General features: G+C 50.7%; 1 protein-coding gene and 1 long non-coding RNA gene across 7 annotated transcripts; one reads left to right on the top strand and one right to left on the bottom strand.

Annotated features, from left to right (window-relative positions):
* On the bottom strand, positions 1-17096 carry DNAL4 (dynein axonemal light chain 4). Of its 4 annotated transcripts, XR_007413447.1 has the most exons (6): positions 16970-17096; positions 9745-9955; positions 7809-7892; positions 6390-6488; positions 3945-4124; positions 1-3843 (listed from the first exon to the last, which is right to left on the bottom strand). XR_007413447.1 is itself a non-coding variant. In XM_025459677.3 (5 exons), exons 2-5 carry the CDS (start codon positions 9811-9813, stop codon positions 3760-3762), a joined length of 336 nt encoding a protein of 111 aa, XP_025315462.1. In that variant the 5' UTR covers positions 9814-9955; positions 16970-17096; the 3' UTR covers positions 1-3759. The 4 variants fall into 4 exon arrangements, 3 of the variants coding, with proteins under 3 accessions (XP_025315462.1, XP_025315469.1, XP_025315478.1); XM_025459677.3 differs by lacking the exon at positions 3945-4124; XM_025459684.2 differs by lacking the exons at positions 1-3843; positions 3945-4124 and adding an exon at positions 5397-5730.
* On the top strand, positions 6111-15029 carry LOC112667724 (uncharacterized). Of its 3 annotated transcripts, XR_004803304.2 has the most exons (6): positions 6111-6192; positions 10838-10928; positions 11893-12091; positions 12207-12312; positions 12427-12545; positions 14280-15026. It is a non-coding gene; the product is annotated as an uncharacterized LOC112667724 (long non-coding RNA). The 3 variants fall into 3 exon arrangements; XR_007413448.1 differs by having other exon boundaries at positions 10717-10928; positions 12207-12545; positions 14280-15029; XR_003141271.3 differs by having other exon boundaries at positions 12207-12545.
* Positions 17097-27715: the final 10619 nt, after the last annotated feature.

Genomic DNA, 27715 nt, shown 5'->3' with positions numbered 1-27715 from the left:
TAAGGGCATTCACTTAAGCATTTATTGAGCACCAGCTGTGTACACACTCTTGTGTACGCTCGGTCAGGCGATACATAATCCAAAGCGCATTGGCTCCTGCAACTGCTCAGGACTATGAGGGCTCAAGGGGGACACTCTGCCCCCACCAGGGCGATTAGGAAGGCTTGGGTGAAGCTTTCCAGGGCTGGGAACACACGTCTCCTGAACATCCACTGACTTCACCACGGCTCTCCTGCACGGGCTTCTCTAGGAAGCCCCTCTAGAATCTGCGTCCCCCACAGCAGGTGCCCATTTCCTCCCCCGGAGCTCATCAAATATTTGTTGAGCGATGACTGGAAAGACCACGAGGACAGGAAGTGAGGCTGAATATGGTCTCAAAGGCCAACCCAGGGTGTAGGAGCCCAGTTGACCTTGCACTTGCCAATGGCAATCCTCTGGCAGAGGCTTTGATAATAGCAGCTAACTCGTGACCTCCTTTCAATTGCTGCTCTATAACCTCAATCCTCCCAGTGACCTCTGGGCTAGAAGGACAACGACATCTCACCATTTTACACATGAGGAGAATGGGGCTCAGGAGACGAAGGGACTCACTCGAGGCCATGCAGCTGGCAGGTGGTGGAGCTGGCACTGATTTTCAGGTCTGATTGCAAACCCAGCATCCTCTTCCTGCTTTGTAATGCTCTCCCACTCGTGGGAATCCACTCATACTGCTTCTGGATTTTACGTGTTTCTTGGGAACCAGGCCAAAGGGGGGGTGACTTTGTGAGTCCCAAACAAACCCTAGGCCTTCTGTGAGGGGCCTGGGAACCTGGCAGAGGGTATCAGAATTCAAGGGACAAGGCTCAGTCCCTGACTCAGTCATCGCTGATATACCTGCTTCATGTGCCTGTTGCTCTAAGTTTCCTGGGACTTTTCTACTCACCCACCACCCACCCATCACCCATCCACCCGTCCTCCATCCACCCGTCCATTATCACCACACTTATCACCCACCATTCACTTATTCAACTATCACCCATCCATCTGTCCACCCACCCATCTGTCCATCCATCCCATCCACTCATCCTCCATCACCCATCCCCAATCACCACTTATCTCCTATTCACCTATCCAATCATCACCCATCCACCCATCTGTCCACCCATCTGTCCATCCATCCCATCCATCCATCCATCCATCCACCCATCCCCAATCACCACTTATCACCCATTCACCTATCCTACCATCACCGATCCATCCATCCATCCATCCATCCATCCATCCATCCATCCATCCATCCTTTCACTTCCTCACTCCTCATGATGCATCTTCAATACATATTAGGCCCTGTGCTAGAGAGAGAAGACATAGTCCCTGCCATCAAGTCACTAAAATGTAGCAGGTGTAGATACCATGACAGATGATATGGCACACCAGGGACACAAAGTCAGAATCTAGAAGGGGGGGTCCCGAGGGTGCAGTGGGGAAGGTGTCCCAGAGGAGCTGTCACTTTTTTTTTAAAGATTTTATTTATTTGTTTGAGACATAGAGAGAGAGGGAGGCAGAGACAGGCAGAGGAACAAGTAGGCTCCATGCAGGGAGCCCGACGTGGGATTCGGTCCCGGGTCTCCAGGATCATGCCCTGGGCCGAAGGCAGCGCTAAACCGCTGAGCCACCCGGGCTGCCCAGAGCTGTCACTTTCACCATGTCTCGAGGCTGTTGGTGAGCAGTAGAGAAACCTGAGCCCAAGACCAGACCCCACCGCTGGCATGTCACCAGTTCTCTGTGAAGCCATCTCCCCACCGCTGGTGGTGGTGGGCACCCCCCACTTCACTAGGCCATTTTAAGGCTGGAGTACGGACTGGGCTTAAGGAGGGCTTAGGTGACTGTGAAGGCCTCACTGAGACTGTTTTCCCTGGCTTGGTGGAAGTGGGGGGGTGGTCTAGTCCAGCTTTTTGAGGTCCTGGTCACTGGAAGTGTATGCACGAGCTTGCGTGGTCACCCTGCTGTTCACGCTCTAGCACTGTGGGCTGAAGAGTACCGGGGCTAGGAGGCCCAAGGGTGCAGGATGGCACCCCACGCTGGCCCTGGCCCAAATCCTGGATTGGCCCCTCTCACTTGAAAGCACTCCCATGTCCATGGCCAGCATCTCTCTAGTGCCCCACAGTCTCCTGGAAAGGAAGCAGGGCAGGGGGGCTGGAGAGGTTTAGGTGCCAGGGCTCTGATGTCCCAGGCCTATGGAAACCCCAGCTCTGCCTCCCCAGCCCTGTGTGACCCGGAGCTTTACCTCCCTGTGTCTTGATGCCCCGTGTGAAAAGGGGGGGGGGGGACGCGGATGGTACCTCCTCAGAGTGAGCCAGAGTCCAGAAAATGCTCAGCCAAGTGCCTGGCACGCTTGGTAGTTTGGGAACATTATTAACACTAATTCAGCTCTTCTGCCTCCAGTGCTCTCTTTACCCCCCCGCCACCCCCCCACTGGGCCTTTCTAAGGATTGAAGATAGCAGCTGGCAGTGGGAGGTGGTTGCTTTAAATATGAGATGAGAGAACAAAAGGAAAATAGAACAGGGTGGGGAGTTGTGGCTAAACTTTCACAATCCCCCTCCCAAACCGGGGAGGGTCTGCAGGGCGGAATTGTTGTAGAGTCCTTGTCCTTGTCCTACCGTCTAGGAGCTGGGAGCTTCACAGCTCAGTCCCTCCTGCTGGGGGGGGGGGCACTGGTTTACGCTGGGACCCCACAACCTAAGGGGCCACCCTCCTGCCTGCCTGTTCTCCAGAGAGGCAGGAAGTAGGTTAAGTGGGATCCTGGAGCTTCTCGGCCTCCCTTCTAAGATGGCATTAAACATTCAGCGGATTTCTCCACAGGCCACCCCGAGCGCTTCAAAGGCGGCGTGCCCAGCGTGGCATGCCCGCTGCAGCTGGGGGCCTCCCCCTCGCCTCCTCACAATGACTGCCCAGTGCCTGCTGGCTCCCCCGGCCCCCCACTCCGGATTGCTCAGTCTGACCTCCCGCTCTCCCAGGCCGAGCTACGGAGCCCCGTGGCGTGGGGCGGGTGACCCGGCCTGTGAACAAGGCTGCGCCTGGCTGGGCCTGGCAGGGGGACCAGGTGCGGGCGGGCGAGCCGTGGCTGTGGCCCCCCTTCCACCAGGTTGGTGCCCGGCTGCCTGGTCCGAGCAGAGGCAGTGAGGAGGCCCGGGCCCACGCGCCCAGCTGCAGGTCCTGGCTCGCCACTTCCCAGCCCTCACTCATAACCGGGGACAGTGTCTACCGCCTGGGGGGGCTGCTGAGGACGCAGGACGTCGTGGTCTCGAGGGATGAGGGACGGAACCAGTGCCCGCCAGGTGGGATGCACTCAGCGGACGGCAGGGTCTTCCTCCTCCTGCCCAGCGAAGCCCTGACCTTGCCCTTTGGTCAACTCCGGCCCAACTGCTCCCCGTCCTGGAACCTCGGCAGTGTCCCCGGGCCCCGAGGACACCCTGGCCTTCCTCTGTGAGGCTTCCCCCCCACCCGCCGTGCCCTGGGCAGTGAGCCGCTCCCTCTTCTGAACCCTGTACTTCCTTGACCCTTGTCCTCTCTCCTCCTCTCGGATGGTTTAAATGCCTCTTGCTTTTCTGTTCCTGGGTCTGCCCTCGACAGACCTCGAGCCGCTCGCTGCCGAGGGCAGGTGTTCTTCATCACGCCCCTCCTCTTCCGCTCTTGTCAGTGAATGCTTGTTGAACCACCGGCCAGGAGCGGGGACGGCCGTGGGAGGAAGGTCCGGGTGAGCGTGGCCAGCCCCGGTCTCAGGGAGCAGAAGGACGAAATCCCTGGGCAACACTGCTGCCACGGTGCTCGGTCACCTGACCCCGCCCAACAGGGACAGTACCCTAGATGGGAGCAGGAATGGGGCGGCAGGTGGGGGGGGCGTCCACTGCCTGGACCCGGGGAGCTCCACTGTAGCACATGCCTGCGAGGGCCAGCCCCTTACCAGCCCCACGTCGCTGAACCTCCACCCCATCCTCAGGACCGGGTATCAGGCGGGAAGAGAAGTAGCAGGCTCAAAGGCGCACATCAAGACAGTAACAGCACGTACCCCTTGGCGTCACCTGCCCCAGATGCCGGCCTGAGGCTCTCAGCAGCCTCGGGAGGGTGCTTTCTAGCCCTAATTCTGCAGACAAAGCAACCGAGGCACAGAGAGGTTAGGGAGCACAGGGCCGGGCCTGAGCCAGATCGGTGGACCTCAGAGCCCACGCTCCCAAATGCTGCCCCCGCCACCTCGGTTGCAGGCTGAGCCAGCCTCCCTTTTTGGCAGCCACGGGTGGCAGATGAAAGGAGAGAACAGACGCAAAGCGGGCGGCTAATAAACCACAGCTATTCCAGGCCCCGGCGCCCCCTTCTTGGGGGTCCTGTTGGTGCACCCCCCATCTCTCCAGCCTGGGGTCAGCCTGTGGGGGGACTCCGACTGCTAGTCCTTGCTGTCCCACTGCACTCAGGTCAGGATCCCGCATGGCACCAAGTCAGTGAGCGCTTCGTGCACGGGTGACCCACCAGCACCCATCTCCCTGCCCGGCCGCGCCGGCCTGTGTAAGCAAACCTGAGCCACCCGAAGCCACACCATCCGGCCCGTGCAACGACAGATCTGTTACAGCTGGACTCGGCCTGGGCACAGGCCTCGTGGTGAGTGCACTCCTGGCCCGGGGGCCGAGACTCCCAGGCCTGAGTGTCCTCGGTGGGCCATCCCCGGGGGCCCTGAAGGCTGCGAAGGGCAGACTGCCCCAGCCCCTTGCAGGCCAGCATCTGAGGGTCTGAGACCTGAATTCAGGGGCCAGCCCCGAGCCGAGGGGGCTTCACAGTCCCACAGTGTGCCCCCCTCATCCTCAAATCCCTTCTGCATTGGGCCTGGGGCAGCCCACCCCCGTGCCAGGAAAGCCCTCAGCCTCCAGAGGCCCCTCACACCCTCCGTCCCTGCGCTGGGTGCGGAGGCGATCCTTCCTCTTCCTGGCTGGCCCTGGCTCATCTTTGGTTGCATCCCTTTCCCTGTCCTGTTGAAACAACTGGGTTCAGGTGTTGCTCCGGACTATTTCCTCTGGTGAGCTCACCGAGGGCAGGGTCTGCGCTTTCCCATCTCTGTGTCCCTGTGCCTGGGGCCTGCCACTCAACAGTTATGACTTCATGATGTTACACTGAAAATGTCTTCAGGGCGGCTCAGTCTGGCCATGGAGGGTGTCTCAATCAGTGTCCCTGTGTCCCCAGCAACGGCATGCAGCCCGCCCCCCAGCTGGGCCGTGATAGTGAGGGGGCAGGGCTGGGGTGATCGGTGTTGTGCCCGACAACGTTCTAGTAGCCTCCCTATATAGCCAGAAGACTCTCTGGGCTCCTAGGACCCACCACAGCCTGAGAATCCCGAGCCCAACCTCCCCAAACCTCAGGAGGCTATAGGTCAAGGTCCATTTTTGGTCACTTTAATTGTAAAAACCAAGACATTTATATAAATAAGACCGCTGTGTAAAATAGGATTCACCCTTCTACTAAAACCCTTCTCCCCACGCTCAAAAAAGAATATAGAAAACCCAGCAGAGATAAGAAGTACAAATTAGCATGCGGTCCCTGATGAGAAGTAGCTGGCAGGCCAGGATTCCCTGCCGAAACAGGCCTCATGGTGAGTGCACTCCTGGCCCGGGAGCCTCGCCGGAGGCTCAGTGACACCCACACCCTCTGCCACGGGTTACCAAGTGCATGGGTGGAGGCGGTACAAAAGGTTCACGGCCTGGCGGCTGGGAAGGGAGGGGAGGAAGAGGGACAGGCTGCTTGTTCCTCATGCCAAAGCCGGGGACTCTGGAGCTATTGGTCCAATGAGATGCAGTGGTTTGTTCAGCCTGGGGTCAGATTGGGAAGGGGCTTCTGGGTGGTCACCACTTCTCCAGAGGACAAGGGGAGAAGCTGCCTCCTTGAGAGGACAGGCTCCTCCTGGGGCCATCCTGCGTATGGCCACTAAAGACAAGGACAGCGAACACCTGCCAGCAGTGCTGGGGGTTGGAGGGCTGGGGGCTCCGGGGAGGCAAGGGGAGGGCAGCCCCCAAGCAAGGTGGGGCTGGCATGTCCTTGTGACAAAAGCTCCAGCTCCCCGCCCTCCTACCCTGTCACATTTCCCACCCTCCCCTGCATCGAGACCACAGCCTGCCCTCCCCTTCACACGCTGGGAGCCTGGGGAAAGATGTCCACACGCTCACACACAGGTATGAAAGGGTGAAAGGAAAGACCCCAGACTTTCCTTTGAAAAACCAGGACCTGCCCGGGGCTGCTCCCCGTCCCCTGATAGATGGCGGGAAGAGGCCCTGCAGGGAACGGGGCAGGGCTGGGGACAGTGTCAGGAGCACTTCCAGACACACACAGCCAGGGTCCCCCCGAAGTACAAGTAGAGGAGGTTCTTCACCTCATGTGTGATCTCAAACCCAAAGCCCTCGCCGATGACCACGTGCCAGGAGGAGCCGAACTTCTTGTCCATGGTCTCCTTGATCATCTTGGCAGCGCTCTGGAATGGAGAGGACACTCGTCAGGGGGTAGGAGGGGGCACAAGTCAACCTCCTCTCTGGGAAGCAGAAGTCTTGGCAAGAGAGGAGCCTGTGGCCCTGCTGCTGTTCTGCTCTGGAACCTGCAGGAAGGGTTTCCACCCTGGCTGCCCACCCCCCCGCCCCTGCCAGGGGCTATAACACAGGGAGAGAAGAACAGATATGACCCCACCAGTCAGGAAGACAGTGGTGAGGGCGGGGAAGCAGATACGGGTCTGCAGACAAAGCTCTGGGTCTGAGCTCTGGCTCTGCCCCTTACGGCTTGTTTTTGGTGTCAGCACAGCCAGGCTGTGCTCGGGGCGGGTTGTCCCTGACAACCTGAGAGCCTAAGAGGACCTTGCAGATTGTATGCGACCATCCTCACGACCATCCTCACTTAGAGATGTCGGCTTTCCCTTTGGGGCACAGAAGGGCTTTTCCCTAATGGGTTTAGGGGCTCTGAGAAGAGAAGGCGGACTCCTTCCCTCAGTTATGGCAACAGCTCCCACTCCTTCCTGTGCTGGTTCTTTCAAGAAGCTTCTTCTGGCACGATGTCTAGGGAAGGGCAGAGGAGCCCGCCTTGGGGGGGCAGTCCCACGCTCAGGTGCATGCTAGCACCAGCACGGTGCCCGCCCCACCTTGGCACACATCCTCACGAGTGCCCGGGGAGGATGCAGCGTCTGACTCCCCGTTACAGACCAGGACACCGGGGCTCAGAGACGAGAAGGGGTTTGTCCAAGGTTAAAGAGCTCGGAAGGCTGTGGACAGCACGTGAACCTGGGCCTGGCTGGCTTGAGGCCCGAGCTCTCATGGGCCAGGGGCTGCCTCCCCACTAGCTGCCATGATACTTTCTCACTCATCCCCAGATTGATGAAGGGTGTTCCTGCGTCAATGCCGACTGGCCATACCCCCAGCACCCAGAACAGTGACTGGCATGAGAGATGGTGTCTCACATCTTGTCTGAATGGATGAATGGATACATGAATGAATGCCTGGCCAGGCGCTGTTCTCCACTGGGATAGAGCCAAGGGGAAAGGTACCCTATTCAGCAGGCCTTCTGAGACGGGGACCCCAGGCAGGGCATTACGGAGAGCCCTCTGGGGCTGGGCATAACCAGCAGACCAGTGCCTGGAGACAGCACCAGCCTCTTCCCTTGCCGGCCTTCCTTGGGCTTTCAATGCTTCCAAAGGTGCTAGCCAGGTCCCAGTAAAACTCTCTGGAGCTGGATGTGCGGACTGGGGCCACTTGATTCACCCACGGGGGTCACCAAAGGCACAAGAGGCCGCCTGTACCGATGGCAATACCTCGTTGTTGTTGGAGAATTTCTCACAGGCCGTGACACATAGCTCCATGGTCTCCACTCGCATCTCCTCTGGCATGTCCGAATGCTAGAGACAGGGCAGGGGGACAAACAGAGAGAGGCTTAGCCCGTGACCTGGCTTTCTGGGCTGGCCTCTCTGTCCCAAGCTTAAGGCATGGACACTGGGTAGCTGCCCTGGCATAGCCCTGGGCAGAGCCCAGAGAGGTGACCCATATCCTGACTCGGGGTGTGTGGCTGGGGGGCAGAGGGCACGGAATCCAGTAGAAGCAAGCGGGCTCTAATGCCCAGGCCCCTCTGCGAGGGCATGAAGCTTCATCAGCATCACATTCCAGCCAGCAGATATGGGGAAGGAGGCTGGCCCAGGCAGGAGGGGATGCCGGTTACAGAAATAGCTTATAAGCGGCCCCAGAGCACAGCTGGATCTCACCTCAAAAGTGTGAAGAGACAGCTTGGCTGCTCTTGACGGTCCTGGTTTTTCCTGCCTCTGGCTGTTCTCTCATCCACTACGCTGGATCCCCCTCCTCCTCCTGACTGCGGGAGGATCCTGGGCTTCGTCTCCACCCCCTCTCTTCCCCAGCAATCTCGCCTCTAGGAGATCCCACCCTGTCCTGTGGATTTGTGTATCTTCTACATGGGGAGGGTTCCCACATTTTCATTCCCAGCTATAACTTTTTTTTTTTTTTTTGGCTCCAGACTCCTATGTCCAGCTGTCTACTTGACAAGCTCACTAAGATGTTTAAAAGAGAACTCGATTTTCCCCACAAACCTACTCTTCCTCCATCTTCCTACTCTTGTAATTGACACCAATTTCTCATCTAAGCTCGGGAGTTAGCTTGACTATCGCGGGCCCCCGTACTCGGCTCCCAATGCGCCAGTGAGTTCTACTGCCTCGACCTGACTGTGACCATGTCCACCTCTACTCCATGACCTCGACCCAGTCACCCCCTCATCTCTCTGGGCCCCTGCAGTAGCATCCTCATTGGTCTCCCCCCTTCCACTCTGGTCCCCTAAAACCCATTCTCCTTACAACAGCTGGAGTGATCTTTTAAAAACCAAACGGATCACATTACTCCTCTGTTTAAAACAACCACTGTGGGCAGCCCGGGTGGCTCAGTGGTTTAGTGCCGCCTTCAGCCCAGGGCATGATCCTGGAGACCCGGGATTGAGTCCCACGTCAGGCTCCCTGCATGGAGCCTGCTTCTCCCTCTGCCTATGTCTCTGCCTCTCTCTCTCCCTGTGTCTCTCATGAATAAATAAAATCTTTTAAAAAATAAATAAATAAAACATCCACTGTTCACCTTTGAACTCAAGATAGAATCCATGCTCCTCACCACATCTGTCACAGTGGCTGGCGCACCTGTGAGGTCTGGCCTGCTATCACTCTGGCCCTCATGTCCTGCCACCCATCTCAGCACTCTGATCCAGCCACCGGCCTTCTTTCTGTTCCTCCAAAACACAGAGCTCACTCCCAACTTGGGTTTTCTGTGCTCGCCGTTTCTCCTGCTTGGAATGTTTTTCCGCAGACATCTGCAAGGCTATCTCCCCAACTTTATTCACGTCTCTGATCAGAGAACTCTTTCCAGAAGCTAACCTCTACTCTCTAGCCCCATACACCTGCTTTATTTTTCTTTAAAGCACTAAGGACTGGAATTATGTTCCTTAAGCCTCTCTTTCACATGGCCTAGGCTCGGTCTTGTTCCCGGCTACATCCACAGTGCCTAGAACAGTGCCCAACGCGTGGTAGGTGGCCTAAGTAAAGATTTGTTGAATGAATGAATGGATGACGGAATGAAGCGCTGTTGACCTCTAGATTGGAGCCCACGGAGCCCTTGCCTTTCTTCTTCCGCTGTCATGTGGGAAACCAGCTCCTTGCCTCACTCCAAGGCTGTGTGGCCCTGCCGCCCTCCCCTGGGGCTTACCCTGACCAAAGGGAAGGTCTGCAGTCGCTTATAATCAGCCTCCTCTTTCTTCCCTTCTGTCTCTCCCATGATCCTTCCACTGTGACCCCTGGAAGGAGGGAGTGGGGCTCTCAGGAGGTGCTGGCACTGGCAGTTACGACACGGCTGGGAGATTCGGGAAGCAGGCCCTGCCAACTGGGTGGGAGCAGAAAATGTCTTTCCTCAAGGGGTGCTGTAGAAAACAGGAAAAACCAGGAGAAAGAGTTGGCTTTAAACCCATACATCACAAATTAGAAATGTCTCACCGACAATGTGACACCTCCCCGTCTTAACTCCTCCACATCCTTTTCCAAATGGCCAGCAAGTCTGCAGACAGGAGGATGAGTCAACACGAGCTGCTGGGACCCGGTGGTTAAGAACACACTGGTATGCTGCTATAAGCCCACACTGTCATTATCAAGACAAATACTGACTGCAGGCCAGGCCGAGGATGGAGCCTTGAGCTCGCAAGTACCAAGTGCAGCAACTCTCCAGGCGCTCTAATGTACCTGGTCCTTATTTCCTAGCACACGTGGTGAGAAAGTTAAATGTCAAGGTCAAGAGCGACAATCCTGGGCTTATGGACAAGCAGGTGCCTCCTTCCACAGGTCCCCGATCTGAGGAAGGAATGGAAGCAGCTCTGGTCCTCCTGGGCAGGCCAGGGTCCCAGCTCAGGCCTCCCTGTCCTGTCTGGCTGGTCCAGAAGGTATAAGGCCTGGGTGTCTGTGCTGGTTCTACTGTTCACCAGCCACGTGGCCTTGGGCCTCAGATGCCTCATCAGTAACACGGGGGTGGTCACATCTCTCTTGGGGCTGGAAGAGATCAGATGAGACACTGTATGTAAAGCGCCTAACACAGTGCCCAGCACGTGGCTACATACATGAGACAATGTGTGTGCATATGAACAGAAAGTTATAAAGCCTAATACATATGTTTGGATTCTTTTCTTTCCAGATCTAGTTATGTAATAACAGATGGGACTTTTCCTAAAGAGATGAGCCTAGATCCTAAATGTCTGGGAGCATTGCTAGAAATCCTGGTGTTTTTCTTTATTCTACAATTCAATTTATCCTAGAACTCAAAGACTTCTTCACCTCAGAAGAATGCGTACAAACCACCGTGCAGTCAGCCCCGTTTAACCATCTATGCTGGACAAATACAACCCGGTAATGTTGCTCCAGTATGTCTCACATTTCCAATTAGGTTTGTTTTCATGGCACAGTCACCAAAGCTGGAAGATACTAGCAGAGTAATTCACGGGCAGTGATGACAGGTGACACCTGCTAGCTGTCCAGTCCCTAGCGCTCCACTACTGCAGTGACCCCATGGGGGAGGCCTGTACAAATGGAGGCCTGAAGCTGCTACTTGGTCAGCCTCAAGTCTTGCTAGTGAGCTGCAGACCTGCGCTTTGACTCTGGGTGGGCCCTCCTCACAGTGCCAACACACAGGAGCCACCACCAGCATGGTTCCTGTGACCCCAGCACATTTGATGTCTGACTAGTTGGTGACCATGTTCTAACGTGAACTCCGCCCTTGTGTGGCCAAGTGCTGAGCTTTCTATGTTCTTCTGGGCCATGCTCTCAATTTTCGCCCACTCTCTGATGTCTTGGAAGCCTTCTGCGCCACCCCATTTGGTGGGCTCCATCGAACAAGGCTGGAAGCCTGCCACCAACTCTGCCACCACGCAACACTGGTATTTTCTGATTGCCAGTGGACAGACGGCTCCTCTTATCTCATCAATTCTGGACACGTGGAGCACTCAGATATTAGCAACTTCTGTTTCTATGTGGAAGCTGGCAAATGACCAGGCACCATCTCATTGTACTTCCTCCTCCTCCTTTCTTAGTTCACAAAATTCAGTGAATTGTTTGGTCTTTGCTCATGAATGTTAAGACCCATCTCCAATTCCATACTGTCCTCCTGGCTTTCACAAAGGCCACTTGCTTGCTGCATTCTCCACGTTATCAAGGTGTCACAGAGGTGGTGGCCATGGCAATGACCAAAGGCAAAGGGCTTTAGGGTTTGCTGACTTCCCAAGATTTTCAGCTTAAAATGATGAACACTGAGTCCTCAGCAGCTGCAGGGGCCTCTTCCACCTAAATATTTCAATTTGATCCAATTTATTCTCAGGGCTCACGTGTGCCGGCCTGGAGTGGCCTGGGAGGGGATCGAGGCAAGTGTGCACGTGCAGGCCCTTAGGAAGCGCAGGGCTGCGGCTGCTCAGATTCTGCTTCAGTGTATGGAATCTTGAATGAAACAGGACTCCAGAGGTCAGAGGTGTTACCAAAGTCATTCTTCAGGAATGAAGGGGTAAAAGCCACTGGGACAGGTATATATTGGGGGGGGGGGGGGCGGGTGTGAGTGGGGAACCAGGAAGCAGAGTATTTAGGCTTAATGCCTGTTCTCTAGGCAAAATGAATTCCGGTCTCTTCCTTACTTTGTAGTCTTGGGCAAGTAACTGAACCTGAGCCTTGGTTTCCACCTCTGTGAAATGGGATAAACCCATCTTCTCGTTCTTAGAGATCCGGGTCGAGCATCAGTTATAGGCATGTAAGTATTTGGAAACTGCAAAGTCCCGTGCACTTTTCTCACTGCGCTGCTCTTACTACCGCCCTGCCGTTAGCCAGGACTTTATCAACATCATTCAACCACGTTTATATTAAGGACCATGATTGCAAATGGCTTTTCCTAACCACTATCCATACTTCTGGGGATCCAAAAGAGAAGAGACTTGCGGAATAAAAAGGAACAGTTAAAGATGATGCGCTTCCAAATACAGAAAGGTAGGAGAATCTTTTATGATGCGTATCATTATAGTGCAGCTATAGTCATCCAGCCGCAATTTAAAACCCGGCTGGAAGAACGCTACCAAAAATAGCCGCCCCAGAGGTTTTAATAACCTTATCAATCTTCCGTGCAAACGTGTGTGCCTGACAGCTCCAGGCCAGAAAGAAGTCGCATCAGGCCTAAAAGAGAGCCCTTTAATAATGTAAGTGTGCCCACGGCCAAGGTCCTTGAATCTGCTGGGTACCAGTCCCGAGATGTCCTTGTGCACAAGGCTGGTGGCAGTCGTGCCCTCTCTCTGGTCCCTTGCTCTCCTCCACGCCTGAGGGCCTCTCTGCGTGCTTTACACAGCCTCGCCTGTGTCTGCTGAGAGGCTTCTCCTAGGCAACAGGGGGCACAGATAGGGCCCTTCCTGTCATCGCCTTGAAAAAGCCAGTGGCCCTTCGCTGTCTGTGCCCTGTTCTTTTGTGACACTGACCTCAGTTGTCATGTATTATTTTGCTTTGGAAGAATCCTTAAGGGGGTTAGGGGATGTGAGAGGGTTGGGAGGAGAAATGAAGGATTCTGGGAAATGAGGCCCAAAGTGTCTGCTAGTCCTCTGAGGGTGCCCCCAGCCGCTCAATGCCCAGAACACTCCCGGCCTGCGGAGTTCGGGGTACCCCCAGTAACCATCAGGATCTGAGAGATGGCAGGCCACACTCAGAGCAGGACATGGCAGTTGTTGGGTGCAGGTTCCACAGGCAGCTCCTGTGAGATTCACATCTCATCTGGAAATTGGGATGAAGCATAGACTACCTCACGGTAAATGTCAGCTCTTGTTGCTGGTACAGTAGGAGGGGGACCTGCAACTTCTTTCTTCATATACTAGTTCAACTAAACATCTAAACATTCAGCCAAACAAACCAATACTTACTGAGTGGTCACTCTACAAACCACAATAGTAGCATGGATGGACAAAAGTCACAAGAAAATTCTGTAGAACAAGCTGTGGCCGGCGCTAGTGGTGTAGGTACACTGGGTTTTCATTCATTGTTTCATTTTTCCCCATAACCACCTGTGAGGGCAGCATCCACTTCTCGTTCTCAGATAAGGCACTTGGGGCTCAGAGAGGTTTTGGGGCTGGCCAAAGGGAACACAGCCAGCCATGACGGAGCCAGGATCCAAACCCATACCTACTCTTCTCATTCTATCTTCTATGCCTTTTTCCCGGCCACAAGCAAGTCGGAGACAGACAGAAATGCAAATAGCTTCAATTCTCAGCATCCCAGTCCAGCCACCTGTCTAAGGTGTGCCTAGCCATATCTGGGATCCACACTTGTGTACCTTGGTTATCCTCATGCCTTTGCTGGCCACGTCTACCCTCTGCCTTCTGGCAAACACAGAGCAAAGCTGGCAAAGGAAGGAGAAAGAAATCTAAGGGCCTGGGAGCATTCATCCAAGATGGTGGTGAGGTTAGGAGGCAACAAGGATTTCATCTATGGATTTCATAGATCAGTTTAGAAAGGGGGGAACAAACGCAGGATTGCATTTTTAAGTTATGCTAAGCAAGAGAATTGAACACATCATCTACTATAAAGGAAGGTTTTAAGAGTTAGGAGGAGATGGTTGCGGAATAAAAGACAGTTACCTTTCACACACACATGTGCGCTCACATGCATACATACACACACACAGGAGGTTGGTGCTGGTGGTGTTGTTTTTAACACTGCCCTTATTTTTTCTCATTTTCTGAGGTCCACTGAACACTTCTGCTGTGCCTTAGACTATGCTGGAGGAGGGAGGAAGACAGATGAAGAGATCAAGACATTTTCTTTATGCGTAACCTAATACAATAAGCAATACTGACTCACGTGGTACCCTCTCACCAACATACCCAAATCTGGATGAAATCCCAAACATTTTTGTCAATATGCAAAGTATAGCAAAAAGTCAAAACCATCATAGCTATTAGCTCTACACAAGAACAGATGCTTCCCACAGACAGTGGATTACGCAGTTTCCCACCCCCCCTTTCCCACTCAAGAGAACAGATTTGAACGTAAGGGACTACGAATGACATTATTACAGAAATAAATTGGAGTTAGCACTCATTATTTTTATCATTCACAATTACTAATTACAGGTGACATCTCACAACCAGTCACGACTTAGCAGCATGCTGAGTCCAGACAATCACCTGAGGCTGAAAGACCTTATCTATTCTCCTGTAGATGTCCCAGAGCACAGAGACCAGTGTCTGGCACATGGCAAAAGCCCAACAGATATCTACATTGTGATTAAATTATATTTCATTTGCTCCCTGGGAAAGGAGCAGACCTATTAAATCCATCCACTATTTATGGGACACTGACCTTGAGCAAGGCAACAGGATAGGTGTTCTACATCCAGGATCTTACTTACTGTCCTCCCTCCCCAATAACTCTGTTAGACAGGCACTATCATCCCTACTTTTCTGATGACCACGGTGGCTGAGAAAAGGAAAGTGACTTTCTAGCTGGCTAATAAATGGGAGGAGCTAAGACTTCCTCAGGTATATAGGCCTTGAAGATGATGCCTTTTCAACGACTCCACTATAAGCAAGAGACTGTGTCTGCTTTCAAGGAGCTTATAATCTGAGAGACCAACACACATATACAAGGAACTAACCATGGTTCACGGCAGAAAGCAGTACATGCCACAAGGCAGGTGCAGAGAAAGGGAAGAGGGGAGTTCTAGAAGGGGCAGAGGAGAGGAGAGCAGACACATCTTGGTGGCATAAGCAGCATTTGAGTGGGAATCCTGGCAAGTAGACCAGGGTAGAGAGATGAACAAACACAATGATATCAAAGCAGAAAGCTCAAAGCATTTTCGGGAAGGTCCAGTGGTCAAATTTGGCTCGAGGACAGAACCTGACACAGGAGAAAAAAGCCTGGGGAAAAAATACTGGGGTTGGGTTGCGGAAGTATAGAAGTATTAGAAGGGCTCTAATACCTAACCTTGTGGGGAATGAGAAGCCCTTTGGAGGTCTCTTGGGGTTTGGTGACATTGCATTGTTTTCAGGCAACTACTCTGGTGGGCTGGGTAAACCCAGAAAAAAACTGGAGGTAGGGACACCAGTCAGGAAGCTACGGCCCTGGCTCAGGTGACAGGCACTCAAGACTTAAAGACTTGAGCCAGGATGGTAGCTTCAGGAATGGAGACGTGAGGTCCTTGAGGACGCAGAATCAAAGCAACTTGACAACTGCCTGAGTGGGATGGGCAATGGCAGAGTGAGGCACGGTGGCCATGTGACTGAGAAAGACGGCAAGTCAGAACAGATGGACAGGTAAAGAAGTGGGCCATTGATTTTAGAACTGAGTTTAAGTTGCTGGTGAGACATGCAAATGGAGGTGTCTTGTCAGGAGTAGGTAACTACCAAATCACGGATTGTCAGGCACAGAACGGAAGCTACTGAGTCCAACCACCGCGGCAATACATCACACCCTACCCTCACCCCCACCCCCACCCCGAAGCATCCCTAACCAAGGAAGCCCAGAAGAAAGATCAGAGCAGGAGGCCTGGATTCAAGGGTCACATGAAGAAATGACGGCTGACACTAAGGGAGCTGGTGACACTTCTCAGAGCCAGAAGAACCAAGGAAGTAAGAGACAAAGGAAGTGAAGTAACAAATACTAAACCTCCCCTGGACTGGACTCCTCATACTTCAATTCCTATTACCCTCAGAATTCCCCAAGGAGATAGCCTAACGCATCCTGATTTTATACATCCTCAGCCTGGAGCCCAGGGAGGTCAGGTAGCTCGCTAAGGCCCTGTAATTGGGCATCCAAACCAGGTCTGCCAAGTTCTGTTCACTGCACCCGGTAACTCCCGTGGGCAGCACACGCTCACGGAAGCCTATCGCTGGATCAAGAATCACATTCTAGGACGTCAGAGTCCAAGAGGCCTTAGAGATTATTCAATCCGACTTCTGTTTACAGATGGGGAAACTGAGGCCCAAAGAAGGAAATGACCAGCCTGGAGTCCCCGCACGTCACCAACTGTCCAAGTCAAGCAGTCTGGGCCAAGACGAGCGCGACCACCCATCCAGCCGCGGGAGTGGGGGGATTATTTCGCGAAACGTTGGGGGAATCAAGGTCCTGGTGGGTGGGGGTCGCGGCGGGGGTGGGGTGGGGTGGGGAGCTCGGGTCAGGGAGGCTGTGGCACCGCGCGGCGGGCCGGGGCCTCGAGTGTGTGGGGGAAGGAGCTGCCCGCGGAGTCGCCACGGCGAATCGGTCTCCGAAATGGGAGGGTGGGGGTTGGGAGGAGCCGGGGCTGGGGACCAGCAGGCGGGAGACTGAGGTGGGGCCTCCGCGGTGGGCAAGGCCCCACCCGCCCCGCGACGCCTCTCGGCCCCACTCGGGCCGGCCCTCCCCGCCCGGCTGCCCGCCGCGCCCCGGGGCCTCACCTGCTCCCGCGGGGGCCGGAGCCGGGGCCGCAGCTAGCGCACCCCCGCCAGGGTTGTCAAGGAGCGAAACAAGAGTGTCTTAGCAACAACAAGGAAGTCCTGCCCCCTCACCGGACGTTGACGGGGATTTCACTTTTTATTGGTGAATGCAAACGTCAATCAATGGTAAAGACCCCTACAACGTACAGCTTGTGCGGAAGGGGGCGTGGCTGGAGGCCGGGGAGGCGGGGCTTCAGTCTTAGTCGTCTTGAGTGGGCCTGAGGGGCCGGGGGTGCGGGAGTGGGCCTTTTAGAGAGACAAACTTTGAAGGGCGGTGTTACCTTGAGCGCTTCTGTTAGCCACTTGAAATCACAATTCGTTGGTGTCTTGACAGTAAGATACTACTTTATTAGGATCTCAAAAGCCTAGTAACAACTAGCACTACAAAAACTAGGCTTAAAAACAACAACAACAACAACAACAACAACAAAAAAACCCCTAGGCTTTGCAGAGAGTATTTCACCTGATTCTTACCACAATTTTTTTAAGGTAATGGTATTCGTAACCCCATCTACACTAAGGTTCAAAGAGTTAAAGTGTGAAAGGAAAGAAAACTCCCTGAGATGGGACCAGGCGCTCTCCCCCCTGGGGCACACCCTCCTATGACTTCCTAGTCCACGGGAGACGTTGTACCATCTAAAGACACGGTTGTCCCGAGCCTGCCTTTACTTCCCTTTAGGAGGGAAAATTAATCCGAAAGTATTAGTAAAGCTAGGGAGAAGGGAAAGGGGGGAAGAGAAGAATCTTCAGATGCAAGTATTGAATTGGTGGATCAAAGGGTCTGTGGTGTGACTCCATGATTTAAACATTTACTTTATCGCGATGGGTACTTCAGGTGAAACCCCACTTCATACTCACTGGCGCTTACTGGGAACTCAGCCCTGGCCAGATGCTGGTCATTCAGAGAAGACACAGTCCTGGGAAAGGACAGCTGTGTCAACAAATAGACACAGAAGGCTATTCTACCTGGGGGGCACCTGGGGGGCACCTGGGGGGCACCTGGGGGGCTCAATGGTTAAGCATCTGCCTTTGGCTCAGGTCGTGACCCCCGGGGTCCTGGGATTGAGTCCTGCATCGGGCTTCCCTCAGGGAGCCTGCTTCTCCCTCTGCCTGCGTCTCTGCACCTCTCTCTCTGTCTCTCATAAATAAATAAAATGTTAGAGAGAGAGAGAGAGAGAGACCATTCTACCTGTACTTTGGTACAGGTGTGGGCAAGGTGCTGGTTCTCTCCAAGGAGGGAGTGACTAACTCTCAGAGGAGGGGGTGCTTGAGCTTGCTGTGCCTAAGAGGACTGGTTGGGTAATGAGGGTGGGACAGCACAGGTCACCAGGGAACTGCCATTGACTGACTCCATGAAGCCTGGGTTTAGGGTGAATGTGGTACAGTGGGAGGTGACAGTGAAGAGGATGGGGGTGAAGAAACAGAGGGAAGTAGGGATCACAAAGGTCAGAAGGGTTTTGAATGCCAACTTCCGGGACTTGGCTATTCCCTGGGAGTGTTCCCTGTGTTCTCTTGGGTGAGAGTGGGGATAGTAGCTGTTGGACAGTTTCAAGCAGAGCAGAAGGATGGTCATATCTGAGTCATGGAAAGATCACTTGGGCGGTGAATATGGTGGAATGGCCTTGGGGTGGGTAGAGGAAAGGAGGGCACAGTGGATTTGGTTTTGAGACTTGGCAGCTTGAGGTGTACTCAGCCCTTGCCCATTTCCCGAATCGCCTTCCTGGTGCATTCTGAAGGTCCATGGAATGTCTGACTCAGCCTCCAGATTTCCCCAATCCTCTTTGCCAAGTTTCTCCAGGAGATGGAAGTTGGCCTTTGAGGGGGATGCAGCTCTCGCCTCCGCCTCTCATCCAAACTTCTAAAAGGGGTCCACGTTTGCTGTCTTCTCTTTCTCACCTCCTATTCGGTCTTCAGCCCACTGCAATCTGGCTTCCACACCCACGCTGCCACCACCGAAATTACCTCTTCCATGGTTACCGGTGACCTCCTGAAGGGTGGAATCCAACAGATCTTTATCTTGCTGGACCCATTCCCTCTGCTGGTGTAAGCCTGTCGACCACACCTGTCTTCATGAAATTCTCTACCCCAGAAATAGTGCCCACAGAACTCTTTACAATGCGGATTCTGGGGCCCCCTGGCATCAGAATAGTGAAGGGCAGGAATCTGTATTTTTCACAAGTGTCCCTGGTGCACAATCACAGTTGAGAGTCACTGCTTTATCATCTAGGGCACCTCATTCTCTTGGATCTCCCCAAACATCTCTTCTTTCTGGCTTCTTTTTCCTTTACTCTCTGTGCCCACCTTGACTCTATTTCCATCTTACCAAGAGTCTCAAATTTCTTCTTACCCTAGGCCACATCTTCATCAGCAAGAGTTTCCCTTGGTCACACTTCCTAGGATATTTACTGAAATTGAGGGCTGGTGCTTTGGAAAAGCCCCTCTGGTGATTCCAAACCCTCCCAGGGAGTTAAGCCACCCCACACATATTTTGTTGAGAATTGCTGCCTTAAGCCATGGCCGTGTCCTTTGGGGATCTCATCTACTCCCACGGTTCCATTGTCCAATGTCATAGATTCTGATGGTTCTTGTATTTCTCTTTCCCGATTGGGCTTCTTACTGGAGCTCCAGACCTAAATACCCAACTGCTCCTGGCTATCTCCACCAGAATGTCACAGAAGCCCTTCAAAGTTAACATGCCCCAATATGAATTGATCATCTCTTTCTTTTATTTTTTTTTAAGATTTTGTTTATTTATTCATGACAGACACAGAGAGAGATAGAAGCAGGTTCCATGCAGGGAGCCCGATGTGGGACTCAATCCCGGGTCTCCAGGATCAGGCCCAGGGCCGAAGGCGGATGCCAAACCGCTGAGCCACCCGGGCTGCTCGATCATCTCTTTCCAACTCACTCCCCCTGTATCCCTCATCTCAATAAATGGCACCACCAAGTTGCTTCCATCAGAAACCAGAGAATCGTGTCTTTCATACTTACTGCCCCCTGCCATCGCCCACCTCAAGTCAATCACAAGCCTCCTGATTCTGACTCCTAACTATGTCCTGATTACAGCCTCTCCTGGCTATCTTCACGGCACCCCCATGTACACAGCACTATGATCCCATCTGTATTATTGAAAGGGACTTCCTAAAGGGACTCCCTGACTGCAGTCTTGGCCTTCTCCAATCCATCCTCCATGCCGCAGTCAACATGATGCTTCTAAAACCCAAATTTCACCATTGCGTTCCTGTCTTTAACAACTCCTTCCCTTTCTCCACAGTTCCCCATAACCTGTCAGGGGACATCAGATGTCATGACCCGCCATTTGAGGCTCCCCCATGGTGTGGCCCATGGGTGCCTCCATCTCTTCTTACTGCTCCTTCCCCAGTGTTCTGTACCCCAGCTACACCAGTTCTCATGGCTCTCCACACTTTCTAAGCTGTTCCTCACCTTGCCTTTGCTCACATCCTCTTGGCTACATTCTCCCTCTGACCCTCCTCCTTTTGGCTATATGAGCCCATATACTTTTGGTCTAAGTTGTACTTCTTGAGATTCCATCGCTGGCAACCAGACCTCTGTGCTCCCATCTCTGGTGCCTACTCCTGTCATTGCTCTTCTTCATGGTTTACTTCTTTCTTCCCCTGTGAGGTCCTGGAGCGCGAGAACCTTGTCCTAATCATCTCTACAGCCCTGTGTTACACACACAGGATCTAGCAGGGAGTAGGTGCTTAGTAAATGTTTCATGAATGGATGTATGAGTGAACGAATGGGGTAACAGGATCTCACCCTACTTCTTCAGACTCAGCTCTTGTCAATCTTCAAGATTCAGCCAATATTCCAGCTACACTCTTTCCTGTGCTGCTCCTGCTCCTACTGTTTAACATGGCTGATGGGGGACACCTTGGAATCAGTTAGCAATTGGATCAGCTACAAGTAACAGAGTTTGGAAAAATAGTGACTTAAAACAACATAAATGTATTATCTTTTTTTTAAAGTGGGCTCCATGCCCAGTGTCGAACCCAATGTGGAGCGTGAACTCACAACCCTGAGATCAAGACTTGGACGCTTAATTGACTGAGCCCCTTAGGCACCCCATAAATTTATTACCTTAGTTCTGATATGGGTCTCACTGGGATAACATCAAAGCGTCGCCAGGGCTGCATTCTTCCTGAGGCTATAGATGAGACTGGTTCTTTACCTTTTCCAACTTCTAGAGACTTTCCGTATTCCTCTGACCTGGCTCTTCAGCCTCCCTTTCACATCTAAGGGATCTTGTGATTACATTGGGTCTATCCAGATAATCCAGGTTAATCTCCTTATCTCCTGGTCATATGATTAGCAATCTTAATTCCATCTGCAATCTTATTTCCCCTTGCCATGTGATATAGCATATTCCCAGGTTCTGGGGATCAGGATATAGACATCTGTGGGGTACCATTATTCTACCTCCTTTAGTCAGTTTGGGTAATTTTTTCACCATGTAATTGAAAAGAGTATCTATTCTGTAGTTGCTTTGTTAGGTCGTTTGTTAATCATTTTGTTCACACTTTCTATACTCATACTGATTTTTTTTGTGTACTAGCTTTATAAATTACTGAGAGAGGTGTGTTACAATGTCCCACTACAATTGTAGATTTGTCAAATTTTCCTTTTGGTTTTGTCTGTTTTTACTTTATATGTTATGAAGCTGTGTTAATACATGAATCCAAATTTGTGATTGTTCTATCTTTCTAAGGGATTGACTCTTTATCATCATGAAATGTCTCTTTTATCTCTAGCAGTGCTTTTTATCTTAAAGACTAGTTTGAACTAAGTATAGCTACACCAACTTCCTTTGAATTAGTGTTGGCATGGTATATATTTTTCTATCTTTTAAATTTCAACCTGTCATATAACCAGTTTGACAATATCAATACTTTTATTGAATATTTCCCTTTTAATATTCAAGGTAATTACCCACTTACATTACATTTAGGTTTAAATCAGTCAACTTATTATTCATTTTCTGTGTATCCCACCCTTTTCGTAATCCTTTTTCTTTCCTTTTTGAGCCTTCTTTTGAATTGTTTTAATTATTCTATTTTTTCTTCGATTGTAACTTGTTAGTTAAATATTCTTTTACAACCCTTTTAATGATTACCCCAGGAAAATAAAATATTGACCCTAGGTGTATTAAAGTCTAATATAAAATTAACATTTTTACTACATCCAGGACAATGCAAGGAAATTAACACATTTTAACTGCATTTACCTCATCTCACCTGTAATTCTGTTGTTCTCATGAATTTTAAACCTCACAGGAGATAATTATTTTTGTTTTTGTTTTTTGATTGGTATTAACTTAGATTTATCCATATGCTTACCCTTCCTGGTGTGAATTTCCATGCTTCCTTTTAGGACCATTTTCCCTCTCCGTAAATGATTTCCTTTAGTTTGTCCTCTGGAGAACCTCTGTAGGTAACAAAAGCCATTGGCGATGAATATACTCTTTTTTCTCTGTCTGAAAACATCTTTATGCCACATTTTAAAAGATTTATTTATTTATTTATTTATTTATTTATTTGAGAGATGGTGAGAGACAGTGCAGGGAAAAGTGCAGAAGGAGAGGGAAAGAAGCAGACTTTGCTAAGTGCAGAGCACAATGTGGGGGTTCAATCTGACGACCCTGAGATCATGATCTGAGTTGAAATCAAGAGTCAGATCCTTAGCCAACTGAGGCATGCAGGCAGCCCTATGCCATCTTTATTTTTGAAGAGTTTTCAATGAATAGGGAATTCTAGAAGGGTGGTTATTTCAACACTTTGAAGCTATCATCACTTTATTGTCCTCCTTTTTCCATTCTTTCTATTGAGAAGTTAATTGTTATTCTGGCCATTGCTCCTTGGAAGGTAATGCGTTTTTTTCTGTGGGATCTTGGAAAAATTTTCTTTTTGTCTTTGATTTTTGCAACTGTTTCACCATCAAAGTTCTAGTTGTAGTTTTCTTTGCATTTCTCATGCTTTGTGTTCCCTGAGATTCTTAAATCTGTGGCTTCATGTCTTTCAACAGTTTTGGGCAAATCTTCAGATGTTATTTATTTAAATACTCTTTCTGCCTTATTTAATTTCTCCCCTTCTGGGGCTCCTTACTTGCTAGAACTTTCCACAATGTCCCTTATTAATCTTATGCTTCCCCCCACCCTTACTTTCTATTCTTTTCCCTCAGTTTTTACTCTGGCTCATTTCTTTTGAGATCTCTATTGATAGAGTTCACGATTCCTTCCTCAGGTGCATCTGACCTGCTGTTAGACTTATTTATTGAGTTCATGAGTTCAGTTAATGTATTTTTCAGCTCTGGGATTTTCATTTCATTATTTTTCATAATTTACAGTTCTCTGTTGAAATTCTATTTTTCATCTAAATTCTTAAATATATTAACCATAATTATTTTCAGGTCTGTGTCTCACAACTCCACCATATGGATCTCCTAAAGAGGTCTTTCCAAAATTATACTTTTAATTTTGAGATAATTATAGATTCACATTATGTTGTAAGAAGTAATACAGAGAGAGATCTTATGCATCCTTTATCCACTTACCACCAATGGTAGCATCCTGCAAAACTGTAAGATAATATCACAACCAGGATATTGACATGATACAATCTTACTCAGATTTCCAATTTTACTTGTACTCGAGTGTGTGTATGTATTTAGTTCTGTGCAATTTTATCATATGCGTAGGTCTATTGGCCTTTAAACATTTTTCCCTCTTGATTTTTAGTCATTCAGTTTTGTTTCCAGATATGTCTGACGATGCCAAACTTGTGTAACAAAAATGTAATGTGAGTTTGGATGATGTTGCTATCCTTCCTCCAGAGAGAATTTACTTTTAGTTTTGGCAAGAGGTTGGTGAAAGAGAAGACACCTTAATTCAGTCAGTGAATGAGAGGATTGGAAGCTGGGGTTCTGTCTTGGGAGGGCTGCAATATTTCCATTTTACTCTAATCTCAGAGTATAACCTCTTGGGGTCTTGCTGAAAGTCTGAGTCATTTACCTAGAGCCCCTTAACTTGACCTCCAATTTTTAGCTAGAATCTTTACCTCTATTTGTAATACAATTTCCTGGACCAATTAACCATCTACTCAGCTACTGCTCTTTGCTCAGCTTAGGCATTTGTTATAAGTAGGCAGGTGCCTCAAGAAGAAAACTGTAGCTCCAAAGTCAGGTTCACCTCTGAACTTCAACAGAAACTCCATGGGATCTGGTTAAATCTCACCTCTCTTGATGCCTCTCTGATGGCTTCCTTGAATATTTCAGATGTTTGGTTTTTCTAGTGGGAGAATTAATCTGCAATAGAAACCTCCTATATCAGCCTTTGTTTCTCAAACCAGTGTTTGATATCTCTGAGGGGTTAAGGGGAATCCAAAAATCATGATAATATAGTGCAGCGTTTGAGTGATTGTTCTGGCAGGATTAAAATCCCAGTGTTGCCACTTCCCAGATGGGTAACCTTGGACAAGCACTTCATCTCTCTGTGCCTGTTTTCTAGCAGTACTTGTCCCCCAGGGTGAAATAAACTAATATATGTCAAGTGATCAGAGCAGCGAATGTCTGGTGCATAGTAAGGACTTAATATAGATCAGTTATTAGTATTCAGCAAATACATAATAAGCCCTACTCTGCCAGCTGCTGGATACACCCCATGGTGGAAAAGACAAATACAGTCCCTTCTCTCACGGAGCCGACACTCTGGTGATCCACAATTAAAAGTCGGTAAACAAGATCATTACCAAAGAGAGGTACGTACTGTGGAAAGAGTTAAAGAGGATGATAGGGCAGTTGACCCCAGCAGGTGTAGGTCCAGGATGAGTCAGTAGGGCTCAGTTGCCAACTCTGGGGTCTTGGAGGAAAAGACCCAGTGAGTGGCAAAGAGTGACCAGGCAGTGATTTAAGGCTAAGGGGTCAGCAAAACATCTGCGATTGTTACATGACAAGTTGAGACCTGACTGACAGGAAGGAGTAAGTCCCCTGAGAATTAGGGGAAGATGCCTGCCTTCTAGGCTGAGGGAACGTGTGTAATCTCCCTTGATCTGGCATGCTTGGGGAACAGAGGGAGGCCTGTGTGTCCCGGAGCATAATGGAAGAAAGGGAGAGAGTTACTGTATGAGACCTGAGAGGTAGGCAGGGGATCAGATCACACGGAGCTTTGTAAATCAGGGTGAGCCTATGGATTTAATTCCAAGTGTACTGGCAAGCTTCGGAGAGTTTTATGAAGGGAAATGACAGTATATTTTAAAAAATATTTTATTCAATTATTCATGAGAGACACAGAGAGGGAGGCAGAGACAGAGAGAGAAGCAGGATCCCTGCCGGGGGCCCTATGTGGGACTCAATCCTAGGACCCTGGGATCGTGACCTGAGCTGAAGGCAGATGCTCAACCACTGAGCCACCCAGGTGTCCCAAAAATGACAATATTTTGATTGCAACACGATCGCTCTGGGTATTGTTTACAGAATGGATTTTGGGAGAAGCCATTGCAGGAGTACAACTGAGAGATGATACTTTGGACAGAGTGGTTGCAGACATGGAGAGGAGTGAGCAGGCTGGAGACCCGACCTGTGTTAGTGGTAGAGTCAGAAGATGGTTGAGCAAGAGAAAGAGGGGAGTCAATGATAATTCTTACCTTTCTGATTTGAACAACTGGTGGATGGTGGACCTATTTGTTAAGTAGAAGCCTGGGGCAGAAGTCAAGAAGGATCAGGAGTTTTGGATATATTAATTTTGAGGCTCCTATCAGACAAGGATTCATTGGGTCATTGGTTTGAAAGTCATCAGATGATAGCTAAAGCCATGAGCCTAGATGAGATTTACTGGGGAGAGTATCTAAACAGAAAGAATAAAGAGATGTAAGACTGTGGCCTGGGCTACTGCAGATTTAGAGGCTGTGGAGATAAGGAGGAATCGGAAGAAGTCTGAGAAGGAGCAGCCAGTGAAGTAAAGCAGTGGTTCTCAAAGCATGGTCCAGGGACCAGCGGCCACAGCATCATCTAGCACTTGTTAGAAATGCTGAATGTCAGGCTGCACCTCAGCCCTGCTGACTCAGACATGCCAGGGGTGAGGCCCAGGAATCTGTGCTTTTATTGCGCTATAGATGAAACCAGTGAAATGGAAGAAAACATGGGAAGGTTGTGTTTTGAAAGGCAAGAGAAGGAAATCTTAAGAGAAGGAAGGACTGGTTAACTCTGTGTCAGTGCCGATGGGAGCTCAGCTCAGATGAGTACAGAGGCCTGGCCATGAAGTTTCGTAACGGGGAGGTCACTGTTGGCCTTGACAAGTGTGATCTCAGTGAACTGTGGGTGCAGGAGTGGAGTGGGTGCTGAAGAGGGAGGGAATGAGAGGGAGGGAGTGGCCAAGACCATGGACCCCGTGTTCAGTAAAGGGTTAACTCAACTGGCGTAGGGTGCTCAAACCCTGCACATTCCAAAGAAAGGACTGGGCCTTTGATCAGTGGCTGGTAGATAACTTCTGAGCCCTTCAAATACCTTGCCTAATCAGGGTGTCTTTGCATACCTTGAAGGGTCATATCAGAGAATTTATGTTGACAAAGTGATTTATGGAAAACACCTGCTTCAGTTTGACCTCTGGATGTGGAGGCTGGAGAGTGAGTAGTTAAGGCTCATGCAGGTGCTTCATGCCTCTGTGACTGACTCCCAAGTACAAACCCTGGACACCAAGGCTCAGGTACGCTTCCCTGGATGTACCTTTTCTGTACAGGTGTCATACTTCACTGCTGGGAGAATGAAGCATTGTCAGTGACACCCCCTCTCCCCTGGAGGGAACACCTGGAAGCTTGCTCCTGGGCTCTCCTGGACTCTGCTCAATGTGCCTTTTTCCCTCTGTTATCTATTCGCTGCAAGAAATCGTAATCATGAGAAGAACAGCTTTTCTAAGTCCTGTGAGTCCTTCTAGTGAATCATCAAACCTGAGGGTGGTCTTGGGGACCCTGACACACCTGCTTGTTCAAGAAATCTTACAATGATAGGAGCAAAGAAACAGTGAGGCCTAGAGGGGCATATTGGCTTGGGGTGGGGGGATTTGGTTTGAGGAGCTATGAGGGCATAATTGCAAGCCTGTTCGAATGATAAAGTAGACAAGGGGAAGTTGGTAACTCAGGAGGGATGTTTTGCACTAGGTGAGGGGTATGGAGTCCAGTACACAAGGGCCTATAATAGGAGCAGGGATGGTTTGCTCTGAGTGGCAGGAGGACAGCCGGAGGATGTGCAGGTTTGTAGACAGGCATGGTGAGGTGATGATCATTTTGTTTCCTCAATGGGCTGTGGAGTAAGGTCACCCTTGAGGGTGTAGGAAGCGGGGTGGAGGGCGCTAGGGGGTCTGAGGAAACAGAGGGTCTGATGTTTAGCTATTTTGGAGAGCAAGCCCTCGCACAAGGAAAGTGCTAAGATTGCAGGGCAGGAAGAAACTCCCCTTGGAGATCTCTGGCCCTGAATTTAAAATGAGAGTCCACACACATCAGAGCCCAGTGCTTTTCTGCATCAGTGTTTGGCTGGGCAGGTGCTGGCATGAAGCAGGTGGATGGGGGGGATTAAACCAGGGTTGGACATTGCCAGCTGAGTGGGACAGAGGGAGAGAGGGTGTTTGTAAGTAAATCAGTGCAGGAGAGGATAAACAAAGTGTATCTGCTGGCTGCTTAATTTTGCTTCGTGTTAAGTAAT

The sequence above is a fragment of the Canis lupus genome, chromosome 10 (assembly GCF_003254725.2).
Source record: "Canis lupus dingo isolate Sandy chromosome 10, ASM325472v2, whole genome shotgun sequence".
In the NCBI taxonomy this organism is placed as follows: domain Eukaryota; kingdom Metazoa; phylum Chordata; class Mammalia; order Carnivora; family Canidae; genus Canis; species Canis lupus.
Note: the sequence above shows the minus strand (reverse complement) of the source record. Positions and strands in the feature narration are given on the sequence as shown.

Excerpts from the sequence above, each read along its gene's own strand:
- DNAL4 (XM_025459677.3), bottom strand. The coding sequence starts at position 9,813 with ATGGGAGAGACAGAAGGGAAGAAAGAGGAGGCTGATTATAAGCGACTG. Across the intron at positions 6,489-7,808 it reads AATTCTCCAACAACAACGAG|AGCGCTGCCAAGATGATCAA; the intron begins GTATTGCCATCG and ends TCTCCATTCCAG. Across the intron at positions 3,844-6,389 it reads GGTTTGAGATCACACATGAG|GGTACTGTCCCTGTTGGGCG; the intron begins GTGAAGAACCTC and ends GCTCCCATCTAG.